Source organism: Oryctolagus cuniculus, chromosome 12 (genome assembly GCF_964237555.1).
Source record: "Oryctolagus cuniculus chromosome 12, mOryCun1.1, whole genome shotgun sequence".
Classification (NCBI taxonomy): Eukaryota; Metazoa; Chordata; class Mammalia; order Lagomorpha; family Leporidae; genus Oryctolagus; species Oryctolagus cuniculus.
The window spans coordinates 52,608,176-52,635,528 of NC_091443.1; the positions used below are offsets into that span (position 1 = coordinate 52,608,176).

At 40.5% G+C, this 27,353-nt stretch overlaps 1 protein-coding gene, 1 long non-coding RNA gene and 1 gene segment (V, D, J or C); 1 reads left to right on the forward strand and 2 right to left on the reverse strand.

The window, feature by feature from the left end:
- The window catches only part of LOC103351160 (T cell receptor delta constant), a 141,675-nt gene extending 117,735 nt beyond the window's left edge, over positions 1-23,940 (reverse strand). The window contains exons 1-2 of one of the 2 annotated variants that reach the window (XM_070053900.1): positions 23,791-23,940; positions 23,309-23,610 (exon numbers count right to left, since the gene is read on the reverse strand). In XM_070053900.1, coding sequence (XP_069910001.1) covers positions 23,309-23,316 — 8 coding nt within the window. In that variant the 5' untranslated portion in view covers positions 23,317-23,610; positions 23,791-23,940. The remainder of the gene's footprint in view (positions 1-23,308; positions 23,611-23,790) is intronic. The other variant, XM_070053898.1, reaches the window with a different exon arrangement.
- The window catches only part of LOC103351170 (T cell receptor alpha chain constant-like), a gene marked incomplete in the record, with an annotated part of 594,496 nt that overhangs the window by 203,625 nt on the left and 363,518 nt on the right, over positions 1-27,353 (reverse strand).
- The window catches only part of LOC103351159 (uncharacterized), a 70,128-nt gene continuing 48,328 nt past the window's right edge, over positions 5,554-27,353 (forward strand). The window contains exons 1-3 of one of the 2 annotated variants that reach the window (XR_007910489.2): positions 5,554-5,673; positions 5,914-6,050; positions 25,261-26,108. This is a non-coding gene — a long non-coding RNA (uncharacterized lncRNA). Of the gene's footprint in view, positions 5,674-5,913; positions 6,051-25,260; positions 26,109-27,353 lie in introns of those variants that run through there. The other variant, XR_007910488.2, reaches the window with a different exon arrangement.

Genomic DNA, 27,353 nt, shown 5'->3' on the forward strand with positions numbered 1-27,353 from the left:
GACCAGGAAAAGCACCTGGCTCCTGCCTTCGGATCAGCATGGTGTGCCGGCCGCAGCGGCCATTGGAGGGTGAACCAATGGTAAAGGAAGACCTTTCTCTCTGTCTCTCTCTCTTATTGTCTAACTCTGCCTGTGCGCTAACTCCCCACACAGGACCCCTGTCCTCAATGAGATGACTCTTAAAGATTCTTAATTATTGAGTCAAGAGGATGACTATTTTAAAAGTCTTGATACCTAATACTAGAAATCTATTGTCACACTCTATCAATTTGAAGTCACAGTAGTATTAAATGCGAGTGCTCTTAATATGTCCATTTTCATCATTACTGAGTTGTGATTGCTTAAAAAAATCTGTTAATTTGAGATAAAAGTTGTTTTCATTTGCATTCTTAAAATGTAAATTTTTGATGTTGTTGACTTTTTCATGTGTTCATGAGCAATCTCTTTATAATTTTTGCATCTTAATTTTCCCTGCATATCCATCAGGGAATGTCTAGCTCTTCCGGACTGCTGCATTTGTTAGTTTCATAAGGATTAACAAAATCTATTTAGTCTTTTCCCAATTCATTAGTGTTTTTTCCTTCACTCAAAAACAACAACAACAAAACAAATCCATCCACAGTAGTCTTCCAAATGGCTTTGGGCTACTGGGGGTTTGCCTATGGTCAGAGGAATCTCTCTGTGACAGTAGCTTGTTTGAGTAATTGGTCCTCGTAAATATGAGTAAGAAAATTAATGTTTTTAGTAAATCCAGAGGGGGCCACCCCATTGGTGGCAAGCTTATGCTATTTTGAGACAAGGATCAGGCTTCGCCTCAAATGACAATGCATTTGCTCTTTTAAGCCCTTTCCAAGGCACTCCTTCTCCTACCTATTAATAGGATACATTGAAAACAAATTATCACTAATAAATTTTCTTGCTGAGAACGTGGAGAGTTAGAGGCTGGGGGCTGGGGATTTTACAGTTTTCCTCAGCTCTAGGAAACTGATGTGAAGAATCCCCATCTGGTGTGGTCAGTGCTGACCATGCTTTGCCTGTGAATTATTATTTCCTTAAATATATAATGGCTAGAGTCAAGATGGAATACTTCCCCAAGGAATTAAAAAGTTACAATTTGGTAACAATGAATTTTAGTAATCAGGTTATCATTATGCTACTTTGAAATTTACAAGGTAATAAATTATGCTTTACATATTCCAAGAATTTAGTTTATTTGGATTTCTGACTGAAGAATTTAGAAAGCAAAGAACTTCCACATTTTATTAAGTCTCTGCCTCTTTTTGAATAATTTTCTTTTAACAGAGAAACAAGGTTGCAATCACTTTTTTATTTTTCAAAGGAATTTATTAATACATTAGATTCTCAGAGTCACAGGAAATTCATGATAATTACTGCAACACAATTCTTACCAATTCTCATGTTGTAATCACTTTTAAGACACTTTCAAGACTTGCATGGAAATTATCATAGTAACAAGTATTAATTTAAAGATGGACTTAAAAATTATAAATGGTATTTATCGTACTTGGAACGTGTGCATCTGTAGAATTTTTATGGTTCTTCATGTTTTTATGAGAATTAAAAATGTGTTTTGAGAAGAATGATAGTCTAAAATATGAAGTTGGACAGCATAGATTATGTGAAATTTAACTGATATGATATAAAAATTAATGATCCTTATATTATGAATAAAATTAGAAGATTTTTAGTTCTCAACAAACTCAAAACAAATTAAGGTTTTTATAATTTAGTTGTGAACTAAGTGAAGCATAAATGGTTTTGCTCCTGCCACATGATGGAGCCACTTAAGCTCGCAACGTAAGTAACCAGCCACTCTTAGTATTGTGTGTTCTACCCTTTACTTTATGAGAATTTCTGAAAGAAATGTTGGTTACTTTTATGATGTTTTTTAAAAAGATGTATTTATTTATTTGGAAGGCAAAGATGCAGAGAGAGGAGAGAGGGAGAGAAAAAGAGAGAATCGTTCCTGGGTTGGTTCACTCCCCAAATGGCTGCCAGGACTGGGACAAGCCAAAACCAGGAGCCAGGAGCTTCTTCCAGGTCTCCCATGTGGGTGCAGGGTCCCGAGTACTTGGGCCATCTTCAACTGTTTTCCCAGGTGCATTAGCAGGGAGCTGGATAGGAAGTGGAGCAGCTGGGACTTGAACCAGATCCCATTTGGGATGCCGGCACTGCAGGCAGAGGCTTAAACTTCTACACCACAGTGCCAGCCCCTATGCTATTATTTTTGAAAACCACTTAAAAATAAATCCATGGGCTAGTGTTTGTCCTAGTGGTTAAGCTGTGGTTTGGGATGCCCACATTCCGCATCACAGTTCCAAGGTTTGAGTTTGAATTCCAGAGTCCAGGTAATGTGCACCCTGGGAGGCAGCAGGTAATTTCTCAAAGTTTGATTCCCTGCTACCCAGGCAGGATATGTGCACTGTTGCTCCAAACTTCCGCTCTTGTGGGTTTTTGGGTAGTAGACCTGTGAATGGGAGTCTGCTTTGTCTGCCTGCCTGTCTGACTCTTTCTCTGCCCCTCAAACAAAACTAATTTTAAAAATTTGAAAATAACTTCAAATTGCCAGCAGTGACCCCAGGCCCACCACCAGGTGCTTGGTTGTGGACTCACACAAGTGATAACTGCGTGGAGGGAGGGGCTTCCCATAAACTCCTCCCAGAGTTGCCCTTCACGGTCCCACTTTTGTGGCTGAAAGCTAGCTGTTTGGGTTTTCCTGCAAACTCCAGCATGTTCACCTGGGCTCCTGCTTCAGGCAGATATGTTAATTACACTTTTTATGATCTGACTTCCTTTCCAGCCTTTACTTCTCCACATTTGTGAGGTTCAATTCCCTGAGTGGCTCCTGATCCAGTTACTGGCCCTGGAAGTGATTCTAGAGATAGAACCTTAAGGGTGTGAGTTTGGTACTGGTGATCTGTTTTTTTTTTTTTATTTTTTTAAAAAGATGTATTTATTTTACTTGAAAGAGTTACACAGAGAGAGAAGGAGAGGCAGAGAGAGAGAGAGAGAGAGAGAGAGGAGAGAGAGAGGTCTTTCATCCACTGGTTCACTTCCCAATTGACCACAGTGGCCGGAGCCGCACTGATCCGAAGCCAGGGGCCAGGAGCCAGGAGTTTCTTCCGGGTCTTCCATTTGGGTGCAGGGGCCCAAGGGCTTGGGCCATCTTCTACTGCTTTCCCAGGCCATAGTGGAGAGCTGGATAGGAAGTGAAGCAGCCAGGACTCGAACCGGCACCCATATGGGATATTGGCACTGCAGGTGGTGGCTTTACCCATTATGCCACAATGCCGGCCCCCTGATGATCTGTTTTATGAAGCATTAATGACCCTATTTCCAATGGTAAATGGGACACTAGTAGTGTCTGACATCAAACATCTATAGAAGGCAAGATGTTAAGTTACCCGAAGCTGATATCATAGGACAATAGAGCAGAAAGAAGAAATATAGAAACATGGGATTTGTGAATTACTTCCAAGTGCCTGGGAAGAGCTGGAAATAAAATATAATTAACTGAAAATCCAGGCAAGGAATTAGAAAATTTCTGTGTTTACTTTGAAACAAATCCTTATCTTTCATAGCTATAGGGTCTGATATTTCTGAAAACTAAATAAAAAACTCATTCCATGGGTAGCTCGATTGCAACACCAGTTTAACTCAACATCTATGATTAGAGCCAGACACTTTGCACAGTGGGTGGGCCTTTGCTTGAGTCACCCGTATCCCAGTTTGGATGGAGTGCCCAGTTTGAGTCCCAGCTTCCTGTTAATGCATCCTGGGAGGAAGCAAATGATGGCCCGCATCATTGGGTTCCAGCCACTCATGTGAGAGACCTAGATGGACTTTCTGGCTCCTGGCTCTGGCCTGGTCTAGCCCTGGATGTTGTGGGTATGTGGAGTGAGTCAGAAGATAGAAGATCTCTCTTTCTTTGCCATGCCAACTTTCAAACAAACATTAGAAAAGATCTATGATTAAAGTTAAGACATTGATTGCAATACACTGATCTGAAAATTGAGATAGCAACACGTAGACAGATTCTAAGAAAGCTGAACTCCTTGGAGTCCTCTGTCTCCTTACCCAGAAGAAGCAGCCTGTCCTCTCTGTCCGAATTTGGTACCTTTGATGATTCATCCTGTGGAGAAATGGGGCTATTCCTCAAGACTCATCCTCAATACCTTTCATTGCTTTTGACCTATCACCAACCTCAAATCCTGGCAGGTCCCATGGGAGCAGATACAAAAGAATGAGGTACTATATGTGCCAAAAAGATTGCAGGTTTTTTTCTGATTTATATTTACATATCTAACCATTGATATTGTAAAATTTCCTTCTTTCCTTCCCCAAAAGATGCAGAACAATTTATCAAGGTTATAATGCCCTGAAGAAGAGGAAATAACTAGATTTGGGAGGATTTCTGGACATTGGCTCTGAAAAGATCCTGTTGTGCCCAGATCATTAGATCCCCGCAGAGACCCCCAGAGAGTCAATCACACCAAACTGCAAAAGCAAGGTTTATTCGGGAGTACAAGCCGCGACAGGGACGCCATCCAACCAACCGGCACAGCGGAGGAAGGAGTGAGGCCTCGGTCTTTGTTTGGGAGAGTTTTTAAAGGAAAAAAAGGGCTACATCAGCAGGAAAAAAGAGTTACATACAGCATGGAAGCTTTGGGTACAGGGAGTTACAGCGGGGGCTTACAGCAGCGGAGCTTTGGGCGCAGGGAGTTACTTTGTTTAGCAATCTCTCCTGTGCTGTCCTTGGTCTACCGAGCTAGCTGTCCCTGGTAAGCTTTGATATCTCTGGAATGCCTGAATGCCTGCTTTTTTACAAGGACTTGGGTCTGCTATGGGAAAGGGAGGCTGCTTTTTTGTTTGTTTGTTTTAAAATGGAGTCACTTTGGTTCTTCAATCCCAGCTCCTAGAGGCCCAATATGCCATCATTGTGTACTCACCAGAGTAGGAGTCTATAGAGATGCACTGGTTAGTGGTATTTTGGCTCAGGCCCACCCAGTGCATCCAGTTGGGCTCTGAACTCTCTGCATGGCTGTATTCCAAATTCTGCAGTTGAAGGAGACACCCTTAGCAAATGGAAGCATAACAATATAGATTATCTGATCTGTAGAGTGAGGACAAATAGAAGACATTAGAACTGATTCTAGGGGCCGTTGCTGTGGCGCAGCGGGTTAAAGCTCTGGCCTGAAGCACCAGCATCCCATATGGGTGCCGGTTCTAGATCCAGCTGCTCCTCTTCCAATCCAGCTCTCTGCTATGGCCTGGGAAAGCAGTACAAGATGGCCCAAGTCCTTGGGCCCCTGCACCCACGTGGGAGACTCCGAAGGAGCGCTTGGCTCCTGGCTTCGGATCGGCATAGCTCCAGCCGTTGCGGCCATCTGGGGAGTGAACCAGTGGATGGAAGACCAGTCTCTCTCTCTGTCTCTACCTCTCTCTGTAACTCTGTCTTTGAAATAAATACAAAATAAATCTTTAAAAAAAGAACTGATTCTAAATTCTGGAATGGTAAATCCAAAGTTCTACTGCATTCTAGAGAGAGAGAGCTGAGATGAGTATGCTATAAAGGACTCTACAGCTATGGAGGGCTGGTGATTTCCATCACATACCCATTCAATTCATCTGTTTAGTCTATGAAGAAGACAGGTGGGTACTGAATAATGACAGAGGATTATTGTAAACTAATCAGATGGTGAATACAATTGCAGCTTCTGTTCTAGGTGTGGTTTCATTGCTGGAGTAAATCAGTGTATCTGTTGACATCCGATACGTGAATATTGATATGAAAAATCATTTCTGCTCTATGTACCTGTTAGTAGAGATTACCAGAAGCATTTTTCTCTTAGATGGAATGGCCAACAATATTCTTTATTTGTTTTTCTTCAGGTTATATCAACTCTCCAACTTTGTCCTATTCTGTTCCACAGGGAACAGATTGTCTTTACATTCTACAAGACATCCCATGGATCCACTACCCTGATGGACCAGGGGAGTAGGGAATAGCAACTACTTTAAACACTTTGGTAAGACACATATGGGCAAGAGGGTGGGAGTTAAATCCTTGAAAAGTTTGGATACTTGATCCCTCAGTAAACTTTCTCAAAGTCTCATCATCTGGGAAAGTTGAGATCCTTTCTCTAAGGTGAATATCAAGTTGCTACCTCTGATCCCTGCTACCATTAATAATGTCTCAGCTCCTAAGACATCTCAGTGGGTTTTGGAAGTGACATGTATCTCATTTGGATGTGTTGTTATAGCCCAGACCTGCTTACTGAGTAATGTGAAAGACTTAATATTTTAAATAGGGCCTAGAGAAAGAGAAGGCTTTGCAGTAAATTGCTATGCAAGCTTCCCCACCACTTTGTTTATGTGAAAGATACAATTCAGTAGTACTTAACATAGCCAAAGAATTACTGGAAAGTTGATTAGATGATGAATACAATTGCAGCTGCCTTTGGTAGATTTCTTAAATGAGTAACAGAGAAGACATTTAGGATTTTGGAGCAAAACCTTGCCACACTCTGCAGATAACTGTTCTCCCCTTAAGAAATAGCTCTCAGCTTTTTACAGGGTCCTAGAAGAGGCAAAGTATTTGGCTTTGGACCACCAAGTTATCCTGAGAAATGCCCATCATGATGTACATGTTGCTTGAATCACCAAACCATAGAGTTGGGCATGTGCAGGGGTGGGAGTGGTAAAGCAAGTACTGATGGCACACAATGATAATGTCAAGTGGCTCAGATCACTGTAGCTCCTAATTCTGCTGCATTGCCTCATCTATTTTAGCCTACACTGATGGAGTCAGTGAGAGTTTCTTATGACCAGTTGACTGAGGAAAAATCATTAGGCTTGGTTAGCAAATTGTTCCGCATAATATTACAAAAGTGGACAACACAGGGGTGTGCCTGAAAGGGCAGTGACAAAAGGAAATCCTCCCATTGGAAAATCTTCAAGCACCTGGTGGTTCATTTTACCTGGGAAGACATATGGACAGAACAAAGTGTTTAGATGGACAGAAACTTTGGAGGAATGTAATTGGCTAACTGGTGAATTAGAAACCTGGGGAAGAGGTATTTGGAATGACTCTTCAGAATGGTTATAACGTGTGAAAATATTTATGTATCCCATATGAATTCTCATGAAGATCAGCCTCATAAAGATCTTAATATTTAGATGGATTAGATAATCTATTTTATAAGTATCAGCCAACTTTTGCCACACATGGCCCTTGCTCAATGGGCTAATGAACAAAGTAGTATGCTTAAGGGTTGTCATGGACTCAGCAACATGGGCTTCCACTTACCAAGGTCTATCAGGCCTTATCCACTGTTGAGTGTTCAGTCTGTCAAGAGCAGAGACTGTGTTTAGACACCGATGTGTCACTGGTGATTCACTAAAATATCCCACTCAGGGTTCAAGAGCACCGACCTGGGAGAACATAGCTGACAGCTCTATATATTATCCCTCTGGATCCAGGATTGCATTTGCCCTGAGGCCTCACATTCCCAGGCTGCTCCACATCAGTGATTGGGTTTTGGAGTTACCAGTGCCAATTCATCCCTGCAGAATGCGGGACTCCTCTAATGAGAAACTTTGCCATGTCTACTGCCTATTTGCCCATTTGCCTGGCAGAAACAGTTAGAAGTGTGTTACAGACAGCAACTCCATGAGCAGTCTTCCTTACTTGCTCCTCCCCTATTGTCGGTGTCGGATCTGCATCATAGTCTGAAGGTCCTGTCCTTGCTGCCAACTCCAATTGCCTCCTCAATGTTCTTTATATGAGGCTCTGATCCTGTTTTAGCATTTGTTTTAGTTTTAGAGGGCTCAAACGGATTCAGTTGGTATCAAGAACTATTCAAGAAAACAGATGTGACTTAGGACTGACTTATTCACTACACTGCTGGCCAAGGAGACCACACACTTGGCGGTATTTGGGGAATTGATAGTTCTTACCACAATATGGGGTCTCAGGATTTCACTGGTGGTTGTGGTGCTGGGGAAGTCTTGGTAAAAAAAATTCCCTCATAGATGCAATGACTCAGGCATTTGAAAGGTATCAGTTAAATAATGCCTGTAAAAAGCAGAGTTTACTGTTTATTGCTAAATTATAATAAAACTCTGAAAAGGGATAATGAGAAGTGACAGCATTCATAAACAGTTGTAGTAAGAACCACAGGGCCTCTTTTAAAAACTAAGACCTTTATCTTCTACAGAGGAGGGGCGGACACTTCTGAAGAGCACGTAGGATTTGATAGAATTGTAGAGCTCCAGATATGCTGAAATGCTCAGTCAGGAAAGATCTGTTATGCTGTGGTAATGGGGCCCTGGTTGGAAAAATACAGAATCCTGAAACATGATATAGGGCTATCTGGATGCATGCTCCTCAGAATTTTTGCTCTGAACTCTCACAGTTTGCATAGGAGGTGCACTATAATAAGAAACATCATGTTCCCTGTGCAAGAAGGTGCTGCAAAGTCCTCTTCCTGAAAGGCAGAAACTACTCCCCTCCTCTCTTGGTCCCCAGGCTGATCACTAGGTTAAATTTGAGCATAACCACTATGAGCTAGGTTAGTTAGAAGCTGCTCAGTCATAAAGTTGAATGAATTTACCAGCACTCCATTGTCAAATGGAAATAGTTCATCTGGAATTGAGCCTAACCTGGACTAGAGGTCACAAGAGAATTTTATGAGTGAGTAACCTTGACTGCCAGGAGAGTTGCCACAATTGCACCAGTGCCACTCCCACATCTTGCACCTATCACTGTATCAGGTGGGTGAGTGACTAGCTGAAGGGTAAAGGAAAAGTTTGAACCTGACTTGGAGTTGAATTTGCTTGTTTTATGTAGCCAATCTGAAACAGTACAACACTGCTTTATAGTGATAGTCAGAGGTGGCCTTAAAAGACAATGGAAAGAGAAAATCTTCCCAACTGTGGAGTTGTGAGCAGTGCTCTGTAATCTTTATTTTGTATGGAAGGATAAGGCCCAAGGTGTGTGTGTGTGTGTGTGTGTGTATATATATATAAACATAGTTCATGGCCTAGCTAGCTGGTCAGGAGCCTAGAAGATAAAGAATTGGAAGATTAAAGATAAAGAGGTCTGGGTAATGGCATATGGATGGACTTATGGAAGTGGACGCAGTATGAAGATGTTTGTATCCTGTGTTAATACTCATCAGAAAGTATCCACCATGAAAATGGCACAAAACAAGAAAATAGACTTTGATTCCATCAATTGATGCTAACTGGCTTTCAGTGTTAGACCACTTGGAACTGACGTGAGAAGCATATGAATAGTTTGTTTATATCATAAATAGCTATAAAGGCAATGCATGGATTCAACAGCATGGAATCTCATTTACCATGATTGATAAAGCCATTGCTACCTCTCAATTTCCAGTCTCAAGCAATAGAGAGCAATGTTGAATGTTGAGATATTCCTCAAATACATCACCAGCAGCTTGGAGGAAAATCAGCTATATAGAGCTCTTCCCACACTGGAAAGGTGAGCAGTTCCTTATTACAGGGATAGAGCCATGTTCTGGACAGGTGTCTGTCTGTTCTGCTTGCAGAGCCTCGGGTAACCCTACTGTCCATGGCCTCAGGAAATTCTTGGTGCACAAATATGGAATCCCACACAACATGGCATGCAACTAGGGAACCAACGTTATGACAAAGAAGGTGCAGGAGTGGGCCCAGGACCATAATTGAATCAGATACCACATTCTAGAAGTAAAAAACTTTCATAGAGTGCTGGAATATCCTTACTAAAGCTGAAAGGACAGCTCGAAGGCCATGCATTGCTGTTTTGCTATACTTGTGGGTACAGTGTATGTGTTAAATCAGAGACCTCTATGTTTCTGTATCCCTAATAGGAAGAATGAATGAGTCTGGGGAACAAGAAGTGGAATCAGGAATGACCTCAATTACTCTTACTCCCAGTGATCTGTGGGACCACTATGTTTGCCATTCTCACAACTTTGCACTCTGCGATGCTGGAGTTCCTGGTACCTTAAACTCTCTTGCCAAAGGGCTTGGCAAGTGTCCAATAAAACAACAAATTACAACTTCTGTATAACAAGCCAATTTAAATCTAGATGCTTTAAAACAATAGCTTGCTATCACCTTTAAGTTCTGTGGGTTTACTGGGCTCAGCCAGGTGATTCTTGCTTGGAGTCTCTCATGTGTTTACAGTCAGAAGTCTGCTGGGCCAGAGGCATCTGATGACTCAGTTGGGCACAACATGTTAGATGGCTTCCTCACTCATATGACTGGAACTTGGACTGGGGTGACCAAACAGCCAAGGGCTTGATGAGGCACCTTTCTACATTTGGCTTGCTTGGGCTTCCTCACAGCATAGTGGTGCCAAGGGAGTGCAACTGCTTACATGGCAGCTGCCCTCTTCCAGTGTAAGTATTCCAAGAGGCCCAGCGAACAACTGTAAATCTGCTTTTCACCAAGCCTCAGAAGTCATATGACATCTCTTCTACCACATTCTACTGGTTGTAATGAAGTTACAGAGCCAGTAGAGAATTAAGACGAGTGGAATACACACAAGTCTGAATACTGAGATACGTGGCTCATTGAAGGGCCAACTTTGGAGACTGACACAGTGGGCTTGAATGCTTTCCAAATAGAGAGATTCTTTCATTAATACCTGTTCTCCATATAATAAATATTTATGAAGGACTCACAGTATGTGCAGAGTCTGAATGCAAGTAGGAGAAACACACAAGAAAGTATTTTGCCTGTCTTCAAAGTTTGTGCCTTCTACCGTGAAATATTCATATTAACACTGAAGCTAAGAGTAGGCTGGGAATCCCAGAAGTGGGAATTAATGTACTGGTACTGATGGACAATGTGTATATTATAGCTCTCTAAGGTGAAATAAATGGGTTGATAATGGGCTTCAGTACATAGTTGTATCAACAATAAAATGATGGAATGCTTTCCTAGCTCAAAATTTTTACAACCCAATGATCCTTAATCTGGCAATTCATCTCTCATGAGACCTGCTTACCTTTAAGTATTATTATTATTTATTATTTTATTATTTTTTTGACAGGCAGAGTGGACAGTGAGAGAGAGAGAGAGAGAGAGAGAGAAAGGTCTTCCTTTTGCCGTTGGTTCACCCTCCAATGGCCGCTGCGGCCGGCGCGCTGAGGCCGGTGCACCGCGCTGATCCGATGGCAGGAGCCAGGTATTTATCCTAGTCTCCCATGGGGTGCAGGGCCCCAGCACTTGGGCCATCCTCCACTGCACTCCCTGGCCACAGCAGAGAGCTGGCCTGGAAGAGGGGCAACCGGGACAGAATCCGGCGCCCCGACCGGGACTAGAACCTGGTGTGCCGGTGTCGCTAGGTGGAGGATTAGCCACCTTTAAGTATTATTTATGAGGATACATTGAAATACACATCAAGAAGGACCTTGTAAACTACAAACAATGATACAAATGTTAGAGACAGTTATCACCTTTTCACAAGGTATTCGTAATAGGCATTCTATAAATATTTGTTGAATAAATGAATTAAAAAACAAAACACATTCTTGAAACAAATTCATTACATGGTTAAGCTGAACTGTTGTTCTTTTTCAAGTTTTAATATTATCACTCATTAAGCCTTGTAATATTTGTCAATTTCTGGAGTTTGTGTCAATCTATTTTTTTGTCCACAATTTATGACTTGATGAGAAAAATAACAGATGAAGAGGAACTGAAAATCAGACAGACAGTGTCATTTTAGGTGCTAAATAACATCATTTATTTATTTATACATACATCAGAGCTTTATTTATTAAATACTTCAAAGTTTTGAGTCTTTTGATGCTTGTATTCTGGTGGAAATACAGATAAGAAATGAATAGACAAATGTAATATAATGTCTGCTAGTGAGTCTTGCCAAGCAAAATATAAGACAGGGTAAGGGGACAGAGGGATGGGTTGAGTGGGCACTCTCTTATGGAGGAGGAAAGATCTCTCTGATGAAGTACCATTAGAGCAGGGACTGATGTAATGGAGGAAGCCACGGGCAAGAGCATTGAAGGACCAAGACCCTAGGTGAAGCTTGTTTGGACATTCAAAGAGTATCTAGAATATTCAAGGGGATAAGTGACCACAGTAAAGTGAGAAAGGTGAAGAGAAATAACAAGTACTCAGAAAATTTGAGTTTTCTGTTTTCTGTATTTTGTGTGATGCTGGGAATATGAATCAGACGTGGTCTCTACCCTCAAGAAATAGACTTCTAGAGGAGCTAGGTGTTATAATGTTGTGGTGCTGGAGACATGCACAAAGTTCAAAGGGAGCCAGAGGAGGAGCTCAGATTTGCCTAGTAGATTAAGGGGTGCTTCAGAGAGATGTCAGAGGACCATGAGGAGAAAGTGTTGATGAGGTTGGGCACTCTGAGCAGAGGGAAAGGTACAGGCAAAGATGATGGCCAGAAGGGGTGATAACTCATGATATTTCCTGAGCTCAGTGGTTTGATGCTTCCAGTGTTAAGGCTGATGTGAGATATGCCAGGAGATGAGGTTGGATTGGTAGCTAAGGAAACATCATACATGGGCTTGTGCACTGCTAAGTTGGAAGAATTTTGGGAAGTGAAGTAAAATAACTAAATTTGCCTTTTGTGGAGCCATAAGGCCACTGGTTCAATGGTAGCATCATTAATTAAGACAAAAAAATAGAAGTAGGAGATTTTGGAGTATGAGAAGTGGGGAGATGATTGGTATTTTAGGCTAATACTGTTTAGAGTACCCAAAGGTCATCTGACTAAAAGGTAAGGTCTGGAGGAGATTAAGGTTAGAAGCATAGTTATTAGCATATAGGCATTAATTACAATCTTGTAGACTTAGGTTTGAGTCAGGAAAAAAACAAAAAACCACAAAAAGTCGGCATTTAAAGCAGAAAAGAGAGAAGTGATGCTGTGGGAGTTGCTGTAGACTCACTGACCACACTGTGAATCTTGGTATCCAATTTATAAGCCTAATTTCCCGAGAACCCCTGAAAGAAATAATTAGAGTTCATTTTTTGTGTGTGTTTGTATTCCTACATTTGGCTATTCCAACTATTCCAGGGCCATATACACCAGACTCTTAATATATGTATATTATGTTTAAATGAATAAATAATTAATAAGATGTTGCTGTGGATTCATTCTTAGAGGAGGAGCATGGTGGGGGCAAGAGGCGCGGAGTTACCACACAGACCCTAGAAGTTGGGTGAAAGCGGGCCAGGGGCGAGCAGCCCACAGACTCATTTATTTCAGTTGGTACAGCAGCTTAAATAACCAAGGCATCCAATCCGGTCAAGGGGCGGATTATGCCCTAACCAATCATAGCCTGTTGCCAGGCAGGCTCCATTGCCATGTGGTTTCCAAAGCCATCCAATCACAGCCTGTTGCCAGGCAGGCTCCATTGCCAGGTGGGTTTCAAAGCCATTCCTGAGTAACTGATGCTCGTTTGCCAGCAGCCATCTTGGCATGGTCTTCTCATTCCACCACAATAAAAGGATTACACGGCTTTGCATTTCTGCCTTGAGTTTCCATCAGTTACTGTGATGTCTCATAGTGGTAGTGCGTGTCTTTTTTACTTTTGTTACTTTTTTATTGTATGAGGAGCACACATTGATTGAGGAAAAATTATAAAAAAGAAAAGCTAAAAATATTATCCTTAACCCCACTACTAGGAATAACTACTGCAAATATGTTCATATCCATCATTTTCGAAATACAATGTGATCCATATAGATTCTTTAAAAATTTTTTAATAATTATATTAAAGGGAGCATAGTAAATAATTATCTAATTTAACCCAATATATATCAGATATTATCATTTTAATGTGTAGTCAATCTAGAATATTATTGAGATTGTTTGCATTTTTTTCTTCATACTAAGTTTTTGAAACCTGGTGTATGTTTTATAGTTACAGCACATCTTTTTTTATTTTTTATTTTTTGACAGGCAGAGTTAGACAGTGAGAGAAAGAGACAGAGAGAGAAAGCTATAGACAGTGAGAGAGAGACAGAGAGAAAGGTCTTCCTTCCATTGGTTCACTCCACTAATGGCCGCCACTGCTGTCGCTGCGCTGATCCAAAGCCAGGAGCCAGGTACTTCCTCCCGGTCTCCCATGCGGGGGCAGGGCCCAAGCACTTGGGCCACCCTCCACTGCCCTCCCAGGCCCCAGCAGAGAGTTGGACTGGAAGAGGAGAGCCGGGACTAGTACCTAGTGCCCCAACTGGGACTAGGACCCAGAGTGCTGGTGCCGCAGGCGGAAGATTAGCCAAGTGAGACACAGCGCCAGCCATTACAGCACATCTTAATTGGGCTAGCCACAATTCAGGTGCTCAATAGCCACACTAAGGTAGTGAATATGCATTCAATATACATATTTTGATGTATATAGTGATATAGCTGTGCATAAAATTATAATTCTCTGTCCACAAAAAATCAGGACATCTAAATGTATAGTTTCATATACGTTCATATACGTTTATATACGTTTATAACATAACTTGTTAAAATACATTTAATTTTAGAACAATTTTGAATTTATAGGAAAGTTGTAAAGGTGGTACAGAGTTCCCATTTCTTCATGCACAATATCTCTTCCCATTAATGTATTAAATGATACGTTTGCTCCAACTAGTGAACCAATATTAATTCACTGTTATTAACTGATGTTCATATTTTATTATATTTATTTAGATTTTTACCTAATGTTCTTTTTCTGTCCCAGAATCCCATCCAGGATACCATACTCCAGTTAGTCGTCATGTCTCTTTTGGTTCCTCTAGGTTATGGCAATTTTAATCTTGACAGGTTTTTTTCTTATTTTTATAATGTTGAGAAGTGTTGGTGATACAGTTTGCAGAATTAGCCTTGTGTGGGATCTGATCCTAATGAGTTGGACTGGGATCATGAGTTTTTAGGGGAAGACCATGTAGGTAACTTGCCATTTCTTGTCATATCATGTTAAGGTTACATACTATTGACATGATTTATCACTGTTGATGTTAAAAATGGAGCACATGGAAGCTGTAGTGTTTTACCCCTCTTCATACTGTACTCTTTGAAAGGAGGTTGCTATGTGTGGTATTCATTTAAGGAATGGGGAATATGTTCCACTTACTTAAATTAATTGTTAGTAATTATAATGAATTATTTATAAATCCTCTGCATAGGGGATTAGTCTGTTCTCCCCCATTTATTTTTCCAGCCATTTATTTATATAAGTATTAACTCATGGATATTTATTTTATACTTTGGATTATTATTGAAGACTACTTTATTTATTCTGTTGCTCAAGCTGCTCTAACTTTGGCCAAAGGGAGATATTCCAGTTGATTTGTATGTCATTTTGCATGCCCCCATCATTGTGGGGGTCTTTCTGTTTGTTTTTGAATACTCACTTGCTTTCTGACACTATGAAGTTCTCCAGGCTTATCTTATATATTCCTTGACATTTATTCAAAGAGTTCTGGTTCCTTTTATTGAAAAATGGTATTAGAAATGAAAATCTGGGATCTTGTCATGCTTCTTGTCATGAGGGTGTTGTTGCCATTCAGTCTGCAAAGCAAGGAAATGTGTATGTATATGCTAACCCTTGTGTGAGTATATACACATATTTTTATGTGCATCCATCTGTGTCCACATTAAGCCAAACACAAGTTCATAATGATGTCTGTAACTTTTTTCCATTTACTAATATATTATGATTCACAAACATTTTTGATGTCATTGGCTTCATTTTCATGCCAAATTACTTCATTTGACAATAGTTTTATATTATGTAGTTGTGTCAAAATTAGTTTACTTAACCAATTCACTGTTGTTTGACATTTCACATTATTTACGATTTGCATTCCTAGGTGCTACATTATAATAAGCATATGTGTTATCTTTATTACTAACATACTATTTTTATTACTATCATACTATTTCTTATATAAACCCCTGGAACTAAATTGGTCACATCGAAAATATAATTGTTTTTAAGATATTGTTGTCTGTTACAAAAATTTCCCTCAAAAAAGGTGTAGAATTTTGTATTTATACCAGCAGTGTACTGATTTGTCTATCACTCTCCTTTTTCCTCATTTAAGCTCTTTATCATTGAATTGTAAACTTTATTGATTGATATTTATGAGGCGGGGGGAGAGATACACTTTGGTTCACTTCCCAGACTCCCACAATAGTTGGGGCTGGGTCAGGCTGAAGGTTGGAGCCAGGAGTTCAATCCAGGTCTCCCATGAGGATGGCAAAGACCCAATTACTTGAGCCTTCATCTGCTGTCTCCCAGGGTGCACATTAGCAGGAAACTAGAATCATAAGCAGAGACAGGACTTAAACTCAGGCATTCTGATATGGAATGTGAGCATCCCAAGTGTCATCTTTTTTTTTTTTTTTTTTTTTTTTTAAAGCAATCCTTTTTTTTTTTTTTTTTAAACTTTTATTTAATGAATATAAATTTCCAAAGTACAGCTTATGGATTACAATGGCTTGCCCCCCATAACGTCCCTCCCACCCGCAACCCTCCCCTTTCCCACTCCCTTTCCCCTTCCATTCACATCAAGATTCATTTTCGATTCTCTTTATATACAGAAGATCAGTTTAGCATACATTAAGTAAAGATTTCAACAGTTTGCTCCCACACAGAAACATAAAGTGAAAAATACTATTTGAGTACTAGTTATAGCATTAAATCTCAATGTACAGCCCACTAAGGACAAAGATCCTACATGAGGAGTAAGTACACAGTGACTCCTGTTGTTGACTTAACAAATTGACACTCTTGTTTATGGCATCAGTAATCACCCTAGGCTCTTGTCATGAGTTTCCAAGGCTATGGAAGCCCCCTGAGTTCACTGACTCTGATAATATTTAGACAAGGCCATGGTCAAAGTGGAAGTTCTCTCCTCCCTTCAGAGAAAGGTACCTCCTTCTTTGATGACCCGTTCTTTCCACTGGGATCTCACTCGTGGAGATCTTTCATTTTTTTTTTCCCCAGAGTGTCTTGGCTTTCCATGCCTGAAATACTCTCATGGGCTATTCAACTGGATCCGCATGCCTTAAGGGCTGATTCTGAGGCCAGAGTGCTGTTTAGGACATCTGCCATTCTATGGGTCTGCTGTGTATCTCACTTCCCATGTTGGATCATTCTCTCCCTTTTTGATTCTATCAGCTAGTATTTGCAGACACTGGTCTTGTTTGTGTGATCCCTTTGGCTCTTAGTCCTATCATTATGATCAATTGTGCACAGAAATTGATCACTGGGACTAGTGAGATGGCATTGGTACATGCCACCTTGATGGGATTGAATTGGAATCCCCTGGTATGTTTCTAACTCTACCGTTTGAGGTAAGTCAGCTTGAGCATGTCCCGAATTGCACATCTCTTCTAATGAAGAACTGGATTAAGGATTCCTCTGGGTTGCCTTTAGAAATCTCTCTTTTTTTTAAATAATAGGTAAAATCCAACAATTTTATGTAGTACAAGCAAGTGGTATTTATCCCACGTAAGCAAGGCTGTCAGCATTTTAAAAAATCAATAAATTGGACATACTACACAAACTGCAAAAATGTTAAATGGTTACATCAACTTTTGTAAAAGATATTTGGCATAAAAAAACTGAGCAAACAAGAAACAGAAGAGAAATTCCTCATCTAGATAAAGAATATCTACCAAAACCAACTTTAATAGTGAAATTGGACAGTTTTCCCTTAAGTTGGGGAAAGGGGGAAGTGTCTTTTTCTCACCACTACTTTTCAATATTATGGTGGAATTACTAGACAGTGCAGTAACACAAAGAAAGGATACAAAATGCATACATATTGGGAAGGAAGACATAAAACTGCTAGCAAATGTCATTATTGCATGTATAGAAAATTCAAAAGTACATCATAAGTACCCCTGGAACAATGTTAGTGTAGCAAAGTGGCGAATTACATGTACAATTTAATTGTTGTTCCATGTATGGGTAAGAGCTAGGATTTGAAATTTAAAAACAAAATTAAGCATCATTTAAAATTGCATCAGGTTAAAAAGCAAATCCCAATCGGTGTCTTTTAACTGGACAGTTCAGGCCATTAACGTTCAATGTGACTAATGAAAAGTGGTAACTTTGCCCTGCCATTTGCCAAAGATAAGTTCTAATATATGCTTTGAATTCCCTGTGATCTTTTGCTGTGAGGTTTCCTTCCTTTATCTTCTTTCATACTGATGACCGTGTTTCTGTGTTTCTGTGTGTAACACATCTTTAAGCATCTGTTGCAGGGCTGGACGAGTGGCGACAAATTCTTTCAATTTCTGTTTGTTATGAAACGTCTTTATTTCACCTTCATTCACAAATGATAGCTTTGCAGGATATAATATTCTGGGCTGGCAGTTTTTCTCTCTTAGTACCTGGGCTATATCTCGCCATTCCCTTCTAGCTTGTAGAGTTTCTGATGAGAAGTCAGCAGTGAGTCTGATTGGCGATCCTCTGAAAGTAATCTGACGTTTCTCTCTTGCACATTTTAGGATCTTTTCTTTATGTTTCACTGTGGAGAGTTTAATTACAACGTGTCGTGGTGAGGATCTCTTTTGGTCGTGTTTATTAGGGGTTCTGTGAGCTTCCTGTACTAGGATTTCTCTGTCCTTCTCCAAACCTGGGAAATTTTCTGCTAATATCTCACTAAAAAGGCCTTCTAATCCTTTCTCCCTCTCCATGCCTTCAGGAACTCCTAGAACCCGAATGTTGGTTTTTTTAATAGTATCCTGAAGATTCCTGACAATATGTTTTAGATTTCTAATTTCCTCTTCTTTTCTTTGATCTGACTGTATCCTTTCCTGTTCTCTCTCTTCTAAGTCCGATATTCTCTCTTCTGCTTCACCCATTCTGTTTGTAAGGCTCTCTATTGTGTTTTTCATTTGATCTATTGAATTCTTCACTTCAGTCACTATCACAGTTTCCTGTTGTACTAATTGTTTCGTTTCATTTTGATTCCTCCTTAATATTTCATTTTCACGAGAGAGATTTTCTATCTTGTCCATTAAGGCTTTATGTAGTTCAAGAATTTGTTTTTGAGAACTTCTTAATGTTCTTATCAATTTTTTGAGATCTGCTTCTTGCATTTCTTCTATGTCATCATCTTCATAATCTTGAATTGGGGTGTCTTTTTCATTTGAGGGCATCATGGTGACTTCCTTGTTTTTATTACCTCGGTTTTTGCATTTGTTATTTGGCATATTGGAGATATTTGGTTTCTTCACTGTGGTGCTTTTTCTTGTTATACTATGACTCTAGATTAAGTGGACTATCTGTTTTTGATGGAGCCTTAGGGCTTGAGATGGGTGTGGCCTGGGAGCTCTGTTTGGTAACCTGGGAGTGTCACCTTTGGGACACCAAGTGTCATCTTAACTACTAACACTCGCCCCATCACTCTCAATTTTGGCAGCATATAGGATGGTCTTTGCCAATTGGATTGGCAGAAAATAGTGTCAGTGATTTCAAACATACAATCCACTGATTATATATGTGTCCATTGGTCAATTATACTCATCTTACATGAAATGCCTATTAGCTTCCACTATCATTTTGTTCTATTTATGCTTATTTTATTTTTACCCATTTGAGGAAATTTTTTTTTTTGGACAGGCAGAGTTAAACAGTGAGAGAGAGAGAGAGAGAGACAGAGAGAAAGGTCTTCCTTCCATTGGTTCACCCCCAAATGGCTGCTATGGCTGGCACCCTGCGCTGATCCGAAGCCAGGAGCCAGGTGCTTCCTCCTGGTCTCCCATGCGGGTGCAGGGCCCAAGCACTTGGGCCATCCTCCACTGCGCTGCCTGGCCACAGCAGAGAGCTGGCCTGGAAGAGGAGCAACCGGGACAGAATCCAGCACCCCAACTGGGGCTAGAACCCAGGGTACCAGCACCATATGTGGAGGATTAACCTAGTGAGCCGCGGTGCCAGCCACAATATGTAACTTTTGGGTTGATATATATATTACAATTTTTACTTTCTCATTTGTCTTGTAATATTCAGTGTTGATGTTAAGATCTTCCAAAGTGTATTTAGTAACATCTGTCAATTTTGTCTTTTATAATTTGTCTTTTTGCCATTTTTATAAAAAGCTATTACTTTAAAAAATTATATGAAGTCACATATGTATTCTTCCAGCACTCTTATAATAAAAAATGAATCCCTTTTCAGTTGGAAGTTATTTGATGATATAAGAATCTAATTATATTGATTTCTGGGTTGTTTTCCAGGTGTCTTTCAACACCTCATTGATGTATTATTATGATTCGAGATGTAATTCTAGCATATACAAAATTATCCCTTCTAAGTTGACTCTTACTTGTAACTGTAGGTTTTATATTTCTGTTGGTCTGGCTATCTATCCTTGCACTGATATCTCATTATTTTAATTAACCTGGTGTTAGAGCACATTTTAATATCTAATATGCTAGTATTTAAATTTTTATTGGATATATAGCTCATCCTTCCAGAGAACCTTTAAAAACATTTTTACAAGGTACAGAATAAAAATCCTCTTCCCACCTTGACTGGAAATATGTTTCAATTTATGGATTCATTTGGCATAGAGAGGAGTCTGTGGGCAGGTAGCACATTAATTTGAAGACCATGGACTATTGGATAAGTGGCATTAGATTATAAGGAGCACTGATAGGGTTTTATGAAAGGTTTTCCTAGTTATTAAGGTTTCTCCACCTTTTTTTCTGCCTCAAGTGATCTGAGAGGAGTGGATGAAACCAATTATCCAGGGCACAGCAGTGGAGAAGTTGATTCCTCTCTGAACTCCCGCAGAGATTAGAGGCCATCCTTTCGTTCAGCTGGGACACTTTACCGATGGAGTTTGTGTCTAAGGATGTCTCCTAACCCAGCTGTGCCCCAATAACAGGGAAAACAAAACCAAACCAGCAACCTCTTCCCCACAGATTCTGATATTTAAACACCCATGGTCGTGTGAGGACTAAATAAACAATAACGCATCTCATGTAGCAGAGGTCTTTGTCCACTTGCAGGCCAGAGGAAGACAAGACAGGTATGAACAGAAGTGCAGTGCAAGCAAGCAGTGTGAGCTGTGGTAACCAGAGTGTGGTGAAGGTGATGAGAGGGCAGAGGGAGACTGGGGGTGTGCTGCAAGGCTGCTCCCCAGGAAAAAGGCCCTGGTTTCTGGTGTTTGCCAATTTCCATGGTGTAAATATTTTCACCATGACTAGTTTGAGCTGCCAACATGAAGGTGGACTTGGGAAGAGATGCACAGAGTCTGTGCCCCACTAGGTAGTTGCTGGCCCAGCACGCCAGCAGAGGGATATGCAACAGGTTCTGAAGGACTCTGAACTTCAAAGAGGAGTAATGTAGAGTGAACACATTAAGTGAGATGAATGTCAGGAACAGAATTTTGCAGAATCACGGGTATCTGGAAGTTTCTAGCAGGCAAGGTTTTTTGGAGGGTCACGCTTGGGAGATTATTCTGGAAGCACTAAGTAGGGTGACTTTGAGCAAGAAATGTCCAAAGAAGGGAGAACAGTTAAATGTCCAGTGTGCTAACACCAGGATAGGCGCTGCATTTTCCCCTTGTCCTTACCATAGTGGATAATGTGAGAGGAAAGAACTGAACATAACTATCTAATCTGAACAGTTTGAGGAGTCGTTTGCTTTTTGGACTACAGTACGTACCCTGTCTCCAAAAAAAAAAGGTAGTCAAAGGCCTTTTTGGGATTAGTTTATTTTACCCAGTGTTGTCTTTTTAAAAAATTACAGATGAGCGGAAGAGACAGAAAGAAAGAGATCTTCCATTGACTGGTTCACCCTCCAAATGGTTGTAATGGCCACGCCTGCTGGGCCAGCCCAAAGCCAGGAGGCTGGAATTCCATCTCAGTGTCCTATGTGGATGGCAGGAGCCCAAGAACTTGGGGCCACCTTTCTTTGCATTCCCAGGCCATTAGCAGGGATCTGGATTGAGAGTGGAGCTGTCAGGACTCAAACTGTTGTTCTGATATGTGATGCCATAGTTGCAAGGGCTGATATAACCTGCCGTGGCACACACTAGCCCCCTCAGTGGTATTTTTATTAGTGTTTTTAGACAGTTTCCTTTGCTTGCAAGTAATAGAAAATCCAACTCAAAATAGTTTTAGAAAAAAAAAAACAAATTAGTTGTGTTGCATTTTTGGGTCCACCTATTTTCCTTTGTGCTTTGTACAATGACAAAGACGTGGGTGGGTCAGTTCTAGTCGTGGCAGGGTTCAGGATCCACAAAATGCTACCAGGACTTGGTATCCCTTTCTCTTTCAGGGTCATGCACTTCTCTTGTGGGGAGAGGTCGGTTGGCAGCTCTGGACTTGCATCCTCGCTTCTCACATCCCCAGAAGTATTCTTAATAACTTTGTGCAGGGGCCGGCGCTGTGGCCCAGCGGGTTAACACCCTGGCCTGAAACGCTGGCATCCCATATGGGTGTTGGTTCTAGTCCCGGCTGCTCCTCTTCCAATCCAGCTCTCTGCTGTGGCCCGGGATAGCAGTACAAGATGGCCCAAGTCCTTGGGCCCCTGCACCCATGTGGGAGACCTGGAAGAAGCTCCTGGCTCCTGGCTTTGGATCAGCGCAGCTCCAGCTGTCGTGGCCAACTGGGGAGTGAACCAGCAAATGGAAGACCTCTCTCTTTCTCTCTCTCTCCCTCTCTCTCTCTCTCTCTCTGCCTCTCCTCACTCTGTGTAACTCTGAATTTCAAATAAATAAATTAATCTTTAAAAAAATAACTTTGTGCAAAGTTTTGGTGTGTGGACCTGGGTCGTAGACTGATCCTTAAACTGATTCATGCGGCCAGAGTAATGAGCTATGTTAATTGGTCAGGGTGTTCAAAGGTGGGGTAGGCCTCACCCAGATCTAATTATGAGTAGGAGGAGAGGAGGCTTGGCTTTCCAGGGAAAATCAGTCAAGATGCTGTCACCAGAGAAGGGGAGTGGGGGGGATGCTGAGTAGGCAGGAACAGCATTTGCATATTTTCACTGGCTTCACTATCATCCTTAGGTACCAGGTTCAGAGATGAGAATACTATTGAGGCTGCGGTTTTGCAAGCACAACTCTGTCTTTGATACCAATTGTGGGGCAATTGTTTCTAGACCATCCATCAGCTTCCTCTCTAGATCATCAGTTCCACCCCCAGTGCCTTTTCTGCCCTCTTCCTGTCCTGTGGCTTGCCCTCTTCCAGGCTCCTGGAGCAGGTGGCTAGCTCTTTGCTAAACCCTGAGGGTTTTTGCAAAGCTTTCTCTGTTACTTTTCTCACTGTGGCATCGCTGACAGCACAGAAATAGACGGCTGAGTCTGTGATAGTCAAGGATGAGATGGTGAGGCTTAGGAGTTTCTGTGGTTTCTGAAACTTCAAAGAATATCGTCCTTTTCTTTCTTGGCTGTTTTCAGAATACAGATTAATTATGAGAATCATCTCTCCACTGGATAGCTGCCGATACCAGTACATATAATAATAATACCAACTGACTGTGATTTTGCAGTCCATGGTCACAGATTGCCCTTCTCGTTTATACTCTACATTTGTAGATTGATCAACACTCTGGCTATTGCTGGAACCTGTAGCAAAACAAGCAAACAAAAAAGACAGGTGTTGACATGGTTCACACAAGAAAGCTGTCACCAACAGTCAGATTTTGACACAGAAAGTCGAGTGGAGAGAAGCATAGCCCAGGTCCGTTCCATGTTCTCTGTTGAACCTCCGCATGCCCCAGGCTCCAGGGTTGATGGGTTTCTTACCAAGGCAGATGAAGGCAGTCACTGTGCTCAAGAGAGTGGGCAGTCCAGGCTGCATTATTGGGGCTTTTACCACTGGCAAAATAGCTCTTTGGTTTCTGGAGTGTCACTAGAGCTGGTGGCTCTGTGGCCCTGCTGCTGCAGAACTGGAAATGGGGTTTGTGTCTGCAAGTTTAGTCGTGTCACATGCTGCCTGTGACTGCCCCTCCCTCCACATTGCCTCCAAGTCTGTTGCTGCTTTTCTTTCATAAGTATAGAGCACACAGTAACCTTGAGTTATGAAAGAGTAAATTTCAACTCTAACTTCAACTCTAATTTCATTGCAAAGATAAGTAATTTTTATGTTTACTTCATTATTTTAAAATGAAAATATTCATATTTTGAAGAAACAGGAGTCATACTGAAAATTTATTTTTTTGGTTTAACATTAGGCATATGAATATGCCATCACATCATTCAGTAGTATTTGTAAATGTGTTGTTAAGCTTTCTTTTTAAAAATTTTGTTATGGAAGAAACACTTAGTACAAGATCTACCCTCTTGGCAAAATATTATGTGTAGAATACACCGTTGTTGACTGTAGTGCCATGTTGTACAGCACATCTCTAGAGTTTATTCATTGTGCTTCACTGAAACTTTATGCTCACTGATTAGTAACTCTCCATTTCCCCTGCCTCAGGGTCTCGTAACTATCATTGCTCTCTGATTCCGTGAATTCAACTATTTTAGATGACTTATGTAAGCAGAATCATGCAGTCTTTGGTTTTCTGTGACTGACTTGTTTCACTTGGTAAAACGTCCTCAAGGTTCATCCATGAAGTTATGTATTGCAGATTTTCCTTCTGTTTTAAGATCGAGGAATACTCCATTATTTGGATATGCCACAGTTTTTTACTCATTCACCTGTTGATGGTCATTTAACTTGTTTCTACATCTTGGCTATTGTGAATAATTTATGTTGCAATGTAGGCATGAACGCTAATATCTTTTTGAGGTCCTGATTTCAGTTCGTAGAATAGGATTGCTGAATCATATGGTAATTCTATTTTTAATTTTTTGAAGAATCTTCATATTGTTTTTCCATAGTGGCTGCACCATTTCACATTCCTAACAGTAGTGTACAAGAATTCCAGTATCTCCACATCCCTACTAATACTTGTTGCCTTTTGTTTTTCTGATAATAGCTGTCCCCATAGGTGTGAGTTGATATCTTGTTGTGGTTTTCATTTGCATTTCCCTGATAATTTGAGATGCTAAACATTTTTTAACATAACTTTTTGCCATTTGTTTTTGATCTTTGGAAAAATGTGTATGTAAACTTTTAGATCATTTTTGAATCAGTTTATTATTGTTGTTATTATTTTATTTTGCTAATGAATTGTAGGAGTTCCTTATATTTTTTGGAATTAACGTCTAGCAAGAAGAAAGGCCCTGGCTGACCCAACTCTCCCCCTTCCTATTTGTAATTTTCAGAAGAACAACAGAAGGCCACACGCTGAGATAGGAGGAAATATTCATAACCATCTGGACTGTGTTTTCATCCTTCCCAGAACGGGATGCCCTGTAATGCTCGAGCTCAGTGAGCCAGTCGGTGCCCAGGGTATAAAATCACAACTTCCAGAATCCTTCAACTGTGGCGCATTACCAGGCATGTGCAGACAAGGCTTCACTCCATCTTCCACAGGGGATCAGCGTACTACACTTCTTAGGCTTTTGTTTATTCTTGCTGCATATCCGTGAGTAATAAATCAGTTTTGCCTAGGTTGTTGTGCCAATGTTCTGCTTCACTGGAGCCACTTGTACTGCTTATCAGAAGTAAGGTTTGCAAATCTTTTGTCCCATCATGTAAGCTGCCTTTCCACTATGTTATTTTCTTAGCAGTGTGTTTTTAGTTTGATATAGCCTCACTGCTTGTTTTTATTTTTGTTCCTTGTGCTTTGGTATATCCATAAAGTTATTGTTCAGACCAATATCCAGAAGCTTTCCTCGCATTTTCTCCTACTTTCAGTCTTATGTTGTACTTTTAATCAGTTTTGTGCTGATTTTTTGTGAGATAAGAGTCCAGTTAAATTCTTTTGGGTATGAATATTCAGTTTTTCCAGTAGAGTTTATTGTAGAGACTACCCTTTCCTCATGGTATATTATTGCACCTTGCAAAGGATCAGTTTTATTTCTGGGCTCTCTGTTTGTTCCATGGTCTATCTGTCTGTCTTCATGCCAGTAACATACTTTTTGGTTATTATAATTCTGTAATATATTCTGAAATCAGGAAGTGTGATGCTTCTCAAGCTTGATTTGGATCTTTTGTAGATCCATGTGAATTCTAGAACTACCTTTTCTGTTTCTGTCAAAAATTCCATTGGAATTTTGATAGGGATTGCACTGAATTTTTAGAATGTTCTGGGTAGTATGGACATTTTACCAATATTAAATTGTCCAATCCATGAACACAAGATGTCTTTTCATTTTTTTCTTTTAAAATTTCATTTATCAGTGTTTTATAGTTTTTAATATACAAGTCTTTCATCTCCTAAGTTAATTTTATTTCTAGTTATGCTATGGTAAATGGAATTGCTTTCTAAATTTTTTTTCAGAGAGTTAATTGTCAGGGCACAAACATGCATGTGATTGTTTTTTTAATCCTGGAACTTCACTGAATTTGTTTATTAGTTCTCACAACTTCTGGTAGTCTTTAGTGTTTTCTTTATATAATTTCGTGACATCTGCAAACAGGGACTAATTTATTTATCCCTTTCCAGTTTGGGCTTCCTTGTTTCCTTCCTTTGTCTCTCTCTCTCCCTCTACTTTTTTGACAAATTGATCTGGCTAGGACTTCTAGTACTATTTTGAAAGAAGTAGTGACAGTGGGCATCCTTGGCTTGTTCCTGATCTCAGTAATAAATCTTCAACTTTTGACTGTGAATATAATGTTAGCTGTTGTACCTGATTTTGTTGTGAGTTTTTTTAATCATGGATAGATGCCAAGTTTTGTGAGATGCTTTTTCCTCATCTTAGGGGTCATATGACTTTCAATTACTCATTTTGTTGGTATAGTATACCAATTTATTGATTTATATATGTTGAGCAATTCTTGTTTCTCAGAGATAGAGTCCACTTGATCATGTTATATCCTTTAATTTTTAAAATGTTTAGTTAATTTGTATTTGAAAGGCAGAGTGGGGGCTGGCGCTGTGGCACAGTAGGTTAATCCTCTGCCTGTGGCCACGGCATCCCATATGGGCACTGGTTCTAGTCCCGGCTGCTCCTCTTCCCATCCAGCTCTCTGCTATGGCCTGGGATAGCAGTACAAGATGGCCCAAGTCCTTGGGCCCCTGCACCCATGTGGGAGACCCGGAAGAAGCTCCTGGCTCCTGACTTTGGATAGGCACACTCCAGCCATTGTGCCATTTGGGGAGTAAACCAGTGGATGGAAGACCTCTGTCTCTCTCTGCCTCTCCTTCTCTCTGTGTGTAAATCTGACTTTCAAATAAATAAGTAAATTTTTTTTTTTAAAGAAAGGCAAAGTGATAAAGGAAGAGGGGAAAGGAGAGAGGTAGGGGGAAGGG